At 33.4% G+C, this 6,857-nt stretch overlaps 1 protein-coding gene across 1 annotated transcript; it reads left to right on the forward strand.

Annotated features, from left to right (window-relative positions):
* The first annotated feature begins 5,431 nt into the window (after positions 1-5,431).
* LOC139864600 (B3 domain-containing protein REM10-like) lies at positions 5,432-6,454 on the forward strand. Its single transcript, XM_071853180.1, has 3 exons — positions 5,432-5,488; positions 5,586-5,891; positions 6,089-6,454. The coding sequence occupies exons 1-3, from the start codon at positions 5,432-5,434 to the stop codon at positions 6,452-6,454; spliced, it is 729 nt and encodes a 242-aa protein (XP_071709281.1).
* Positions 6,455-6,857: the final 403 nt, after the last annotated feature.

The raw sequence follows: 6,857 nt of genomic DNA on the forward strand, positions 1-6,857 counted from the left end.
TATTTTATTATTTAAGTGGATTATTTATTTGTCAAATATTATGAACTAATAAAAGAATGTATAAGTAAATTAACTTTATAAGTTCTATAATTAATTACTCTGTAAAACTAATTACTCTGTATAAATTAAGAACTAAACTAAAATATCATTGTTACATACAAAAATACAATAATTAAAATTGACAGATAAGAAGGCAGGAGGCACAGGTTAGGGGTGGGGTTGTTTTTAGATTTTCTCAAAAAGTGTATTATATTAGTACCTCCGTCCCAAATTAATTGTCCAGTCAATAAATTTTTCACTCACAATTTATTATTACACTTTTATATTTAAATTAAATTATAGAGTAAATATATAATTTATAAGTTATGTGTTACGTAATTTATGGGATTTCGGGAATCGTCTGAAATGGTCAAAGGTTAAATGAATATGTAAAATATTTTCAAAAATTTTGAGACTCCACATAACGGGTTTTGCTTATCATGTCGGAAACATTTATAGTTTTGTTTCAAAATAAGTCAAAATTTTTCGGGTCGTCATAGTTAAAGTGGCCAAATCTTTGATGCCATAGCCATGATTCTTCAACTTGAACTTTCATGGCTGTGTCTCTGATATACTGCCAACGAAGTGGAAATTTGCGATTCTCCATTGGCACCTCGGCTATTAATTTATAGTTGTTTTTCTTGTCACGTATAACACATGATTTATCTTCGAAGAGTAGTGAGTATCTGTGCTCCATCATTTGTCCAACACTTAGCAAGTTACTTGCTAGGCTTGGTACTAGGAGAACGTCATTAATAGATCGAGTGACGTTATTAGTTTGAACAGTAATAGTACCTTTGCCTTTAATATCAACAAGCGCTCCATTCCCTAGTTTGACGCGGGATTTTACTGATGTGTTGATACTATGAAATAACTTCTCATCTCATGTCATGTGGTTGCTGCACCCACTGTCGATCAACCAAGTATCGTCCCTCTGTTTATTTGCGACATGTCAGGCATAGAATAGCTGATTTTTGTTCTCCGGTATATCTTCACTTTCTTCTGTGAAGTTAGCTCGATGATTTTGTTTTAAACGGCAATCTTTTTCTAGATGCCCAAATCTTTTGCAATTATTGCATTGTGGTTTTCCTTTATGAAAACAATCTTTCTCCACGTGGTTTGTCCTGTTGCAAATGCCACATGGAGGATAGTTTTTTCTTCTTTGATTGAACCCGGTTCTGGGTTTTTCTCCTCCTCTCGAATTTTCTTCAAGATTTCTTTTCCCCCCATTATTAGATTTTTGAGACCTTATTTTGAGTTTAGACTGAAACGTACTTTCTAATGAGTTTTCACTACGCCGACTCAGTCTAGCCTCGTATGCTTCTAGAGAGCCAACTAATTCCATTACTGACAGAGTCTCAATGTCTTTTGACTCTTCAATAGTGGTAATGACATGATCGTATTTTTCAGTCATACTGATAAGTATCTTTTCTACGATCCTTTTGTCAGTTATATTATCTCCATAGGCTCTCATTTGATTTACTCTTTCTTTGATTCTAGAATAGTAATCTTTTACGGTCTCGATCTCTTTCATGTTTAATTTTCAAAATCTCGTCTTAGAGTTAGTAGTTTGACGGATCTCACCTTGACATTTCCTTGAAATTCTTCTTGAAGAATCTTCCACGCCTCTTTGGCTGTTGTAGCTCCCATGATTCGTGAAAATATAGACGGTGTCAAGGCTTGTTGAATGTAGCCTAGAGCGGCAGCATTTCTTACAACATTTTTGTTGTATTTTTCCTGTTCTTCCGCAGACAGAGTTCCGACGTCTTTTGGAGTTGTGAACCCGACTTCGACAATATCGCACAAGCTTTGTGCTTGAAAATATGTCTTCATTCGGATACTCCAGAAATCATAGTTATCACCATCAAAGATGGGGACAAGAATATTGTATGCACCAACGGTAGTCATGGTGTACTTGAACAACGCCCAACACGGCTCTGATACCACTTGTTAAATTTATTGTTTGTTTAGATTTATAAATGTGAAAATTAGTTTTCTTTTAGTTGTGATAAAATAGTGATGAGTGGTAATTAATGTTATGAGGAGATATGTTTTTTTAAAGTAGAAAATATGGAGAATAGTTGTATAAGAAGGGAATGAACTTTTATTGATGTGTTGTGTGTTGTGTGTTATGTACATTTTGCAAGACCACTAGCCTATTTATAGGCTCAATATGTCGGCTAGATCATTCTAGCAATTCTTGATATTTTTGACTAACTAATTCTCTAGCAATTTCTAGTTACTACTACTTGAATATCTACTATTAAATATCTAATTCAATTTCCTAATTCTAGTCTAATCTATATTAATCTAGAAAAACATTATAATATTTTAACACTCAGATCCGAATGAGATCAAAAATGCCTTTTCAAGTTTTATATATCTAAGTGTGAATGTGTTCCACTTGATCCTATTTTATTAACTTTGTTTCCGCAAAACCGATTGTGTGACTCTGATCTGTAAATGCTGAAGTGGAGGTGCTTGAATCTGAAATTAAAGTTTTCGTGTGGTAACGAAAAAGCTCCTGGACCTGATGGGTTCACTTTTCCATTTATCAAGACGTTGTGGGAAGTGCTAGAACTTGATTTAGTCCATTCTATTAAAGTTTCGTTTAACTCTTTCAGACTTCCAAATGGGCCGACTTCAGCATTTATAACCCTCATTCCAAAGGCGGATAACCCTATTCTTATTAAAAAATTTCGTCGAATTTTATTAATTGGTGTCATTTATAAAAAATGTTGAAAATCTTCTTGCAAATCGTTTATCTAAAGTAATAGATAAGATCATTAGCATTGAACAATCAGCTTTTATAGCCGGGCGCCAAATTCTAGGCGGTCCGTTGGTTCTTAGTTGATTGGTATAAAATGAAAAATAAAAAAGTTTTAATGTTGAAGGTGGATTTTGAGTAGGCTTACAATTCGATAAGTTGAAAATACCTTGATAATATGCTTCTCAAATTCGGGTTTAGTGATAAATGGAGACAATGGATTCAGTGCTTGAAATCAGCCCGCACTTCGGTGTTGGTTAATGGGAGTTCAACGAAAGAATTCAGATTAAAAAGTGGTCTAAGACAAGGAGGCCCCTTTTAAGTCCGTATCTTTTCATTATGCGGATGATGCTCTTCTAATTTCGGAATGGATGAGGAATTAATAAGTAATATTATGTGGATCCAAAATATTTTTTTATCTTGCATTGAGTTTAAAAATAAATGTTCATAAATCTAACGTGTATGGGATTGGTGTTTCTAATATGGAGTTAGATGTTATTGCTAATCGAACTGGTTGCATTCATGGTAGTATGCCAATGGGTGAAGATATGAATTTGGTTGCCAATTGGAAGTGTCTTATTGAAAGATTCCAGAGAAGGTTGTCTACTTGGAAGGCTAATATGTTATTGATTGAGGGTAGGCTTACATTTATAAAATCCGTTCTTGGAAGTCAAGATATTTATTACCTATCTTTATTTAAGTGTTCGGAAACTGTTTTACACGAACTAGAAAGAATCTGATGTGCTTTCTTTTGGGGTAATCATGATTCACATAGAAAAATATCTTGGGCTAATTGGAATAATTTCTTAGCAAATTTTGACAAAGAAGGTTTGGGAATTGAAAGTCTAAAAGGGTTCAACCTTGCTCTTATGTTCAGTAGGTTGTGGATATTTTTCTCAAATTCAAGAGGCATTTGGAGTGATGTCATCATTGCTGTTTACCGTTTAAAAGGCAGATTGAATGATAACAACTCTAGCATATCTGGTTTGTGGCCTCATATAGTAATATGGTTAAGGCATATTTATTGGCTCAGAATTTTGGTTATATTCCCAAAAATTCATCGCGTTTCAAGATTGTAATGGGAATCAGATTCTTTTTTGGAAGGATTTATGGTTTCGTGAGGAAGTTCTTTTTTAAAAAATTTAATAGGTTATTTCATCTTGAAGAAAATCTAGATTGTTTGGTGAATGATAGAAGGGAGAACAATGATTGGAAATGGTCATGAATCTAGGGCAATATTAGACGTCGGAATGAAGCTGTGATTATAGATTTATATGAGCTTGTCAACAATGCTATTTGACAAATGACGAGGATCAACATTACCGGGCTCCAGGTTCTAATGGGTCATTTTCGGTGTCTGTCACAAGGAGTCTCACAGACAATGCTATGCAACCTTCGTTACAAACGGGTACAAGGTGGTATAAATTTCTTCCAAAGAAAGTTAACATTATTGGCGTCTCGCAATTAATAAGCCTCAATCAAGACTTAGCATTGTCAATAGAGGTGTGAAAATGGATATTATTGGTTGTTCCCTTTGTGTTCATGGGGCCTGTAAGATACGAATCATGTATTGTTTACGTGCATTGTAGCTAAATGAGTTTGGAGGCGTGTTGCCATGTTGGATTATGAATTGATAAGGACCTCAACAGTTTTTATTCGTGGGATCATTAGTTAATCCGGTTTAATCATCTAACAGATTCTATAATTATAAAAAATCAGATTCTCTCAATAATGGCTAGTTTGGTGTGAAATCTTTGGCGGTTCGAAATGGTGTAATCTTTTTGAATAATCGAATGAAAAAATAGGAGATCTTCGACTCTATTAGAAACTTTTCTTATAGTTGGTTATCTAGTAGAGCCGGTAAAGATTGCATTAGTTGGAATATTTGCTTATATTGCCTTTGTAACTTGTTATTTTCTTTGATCATAGTTAGTTGCTAGAAGCCTCAATAAAAGTTGCTTTTGCCGTAAATTAAAAAAAAAAAAAAAACTCGGTGTGGCTTGTAAGTTTGACTAACAAACATCTGGGTTGTAAGTTTGACTACATTAATTAAACAACCTTTCCAAAAATCTGACCCAACATGTAAAACTTCTGGTTTCTGGTTTTTAGCGATGGGTTATAAACTTATAATTAAAATTGAGTATTTAAAGAAAAGAATATGACTCCATTTTAGACTATGTGTTCCATGTTGCGAAGAACTAGAAGGAACCTCTCAATAATATAGGTGTAAAGTTTAAAAACAAAAAAATATAGAAAAGTCACAATATACGAGATCTTAGTGGTGCAAAATTATTATCAACACGTAACAAAAAATATCGAATGGATTTATGTTTGATATAAATAATAGTAAAAAACAATAAATACTTTCTTCATAATACACAAATGCCTAAAAGTGGACAAACATGCATTCTTGATGGTGCATGAGCCTTTTACTTAATAAGCCTACTGATATAAAAAATTTCTTATTGCAGATACTATTTCACTTTTGAAAGCAAATTAACTTAAATGGGATACCTCATGAATATAGAAAACAATTTATTTGTGCTATTACACTTGAATTATTATAATTTCTGCAACCAACATTATTTTTTCTCATTTTTAATTTTTAATAGATTTACATAAAGAATGGCTTCTACTCCAGAGTTCTACCAGATCTTGTTGATACCATCTTCAGAAAATTTGGTAGCTTCCTATCAACCACACGTATATATTTCATTACTTGTTTTTATTTACTTTATTTTAGTTAATGATTTTGTATATTATGTAATTTAATTTGCAGTTACAGCTGCCACCTAGTTTTGTTACCAAATATTTGGGTAACAATATCCCTACGAACCCAATTGTTCGATCTGCAAATGGAGGGTATGTATGGCAATTAAAGATCGATAAGATTGACGATGAACATTTTTTTACTAATGGGTGGCCCGATGTTGTTAGAGACGCAGAGCTTCGTTTTGGGCATTTTGTTCTGTTTAGGCTTGTTGATGAAAATACATTTAAGATGTTTGTTTATAATCCAGATGGGTGTGAAAAAATTCTGAAACCAAATGCCTTGGTTTATGATCATGTGATGAAAGATGATCATGTTATTGTTATAGCTGATAATAATAATAATGATGATGATGATGATGATGATGATGATGATGATGATGATGGTACTGATCCTATGTTCAAGTCAATTATATCAAATACTCATAATACTAAGCTGGTAAGGATTATACTTGCAAGTTTATTACATATAATATAATGTAGTTTAACCTTTTTTGTATGTTTGGGTATTAGCGGCTTCCGACAGAATTCGTTAAGCTGGCAAAAATTGAGGACAAACAAACCATAATACTAAAGAATTCTGTCGGAATTGAGTGGGAAATGGGCATACGGCCAGATTACAGCAATGTGACAACAAGGTACCATTTGTCGACGAGCTGGTGCGATTTTCGACGAGCTAATAACTTGTCGATTGGAGATCAATGTGTGTTCAAGTTTTTAAAGAGTGAAAATAAGATGTGTCTAGCAGACGTCACCAAGAAACATGGGAGAGTGAAGATGACGTCACGCTGTGACAAATGTGGTGTTGAACGTAATGATGAGCCCGTGGTGAGACGTGGAAGGCCACCTAAGCGAATGCACTTGCCACGTCAGCAATAATTTTATATATTTGTAGTTGTAGATCTTTAAAGTACTGTTTTTATGACCTTGCTTATGTCTGTGGTAGATGCAGCAATTGTATGTTTATGATATATGTTTATGATATCTTGTTCTTAGTCTAAACTATATTCATATGCAATTTAATTTATGAAACCAACTATATATTCATTAATTCAACAAATTAAAAATTAGGTATTTATCTTTATTTATTTCTGTTGTTTACGTCATTTACGTCATTGTGTCTGTTTTGCAATGTATCCACAAGACTACAACTGCTCACATTGCGAATTACGGCATTTATGTGAGCTGTGTGTTAGAAGGCATATATTGATCCATATACCAAGAAAAAAATATGTTTTCAAGGTATGTTTGGAGAGTAATGGGGACCAAAAGTTTACCTATA

This window comes from Rutidosis leptorrhynchoides, chromosome 8, assembly GCF_046630445.1.
Source record: "Rutidosis leptorrhynchoides isolate AG116_Rl617_1_P2 chromosome 8, CSIRO_AGI_Rlap_v1, whole genome shotgun sequence".
Taxonomy (NCBI): Eukaryota; Viridiplantae; Streptophyta; class Magnoliopsida; order Asterales; family Asteraceae; genus Rutidosis; species Rutidosis leptorrhynchoides.

Bases quoted from the DNA above. Each gene is read 5' to 3' on its own strand.
- LOC139864600 (XM_071853180.1), top strand. From the start codon at position 5,432: ATGGCTTCTACTCCAGAGTTCTACCAGATCTTGTTGATACCATCTTCA. The intron at 5,489-5,585 runs GTAGCTTCCTAT...TTTAATTTGCAG, and splicing joins TACCATCTTCAGAAAATTTG to TTACAGCTGCCACCTAGTTT. The intron at 5,892-6,088 runs GTTATTGTTATA...TTTGGGTATTAG, and splicing joins ATGTGATGAAAGATGATCAT to CGGCTTCCGACAGAATTCGT.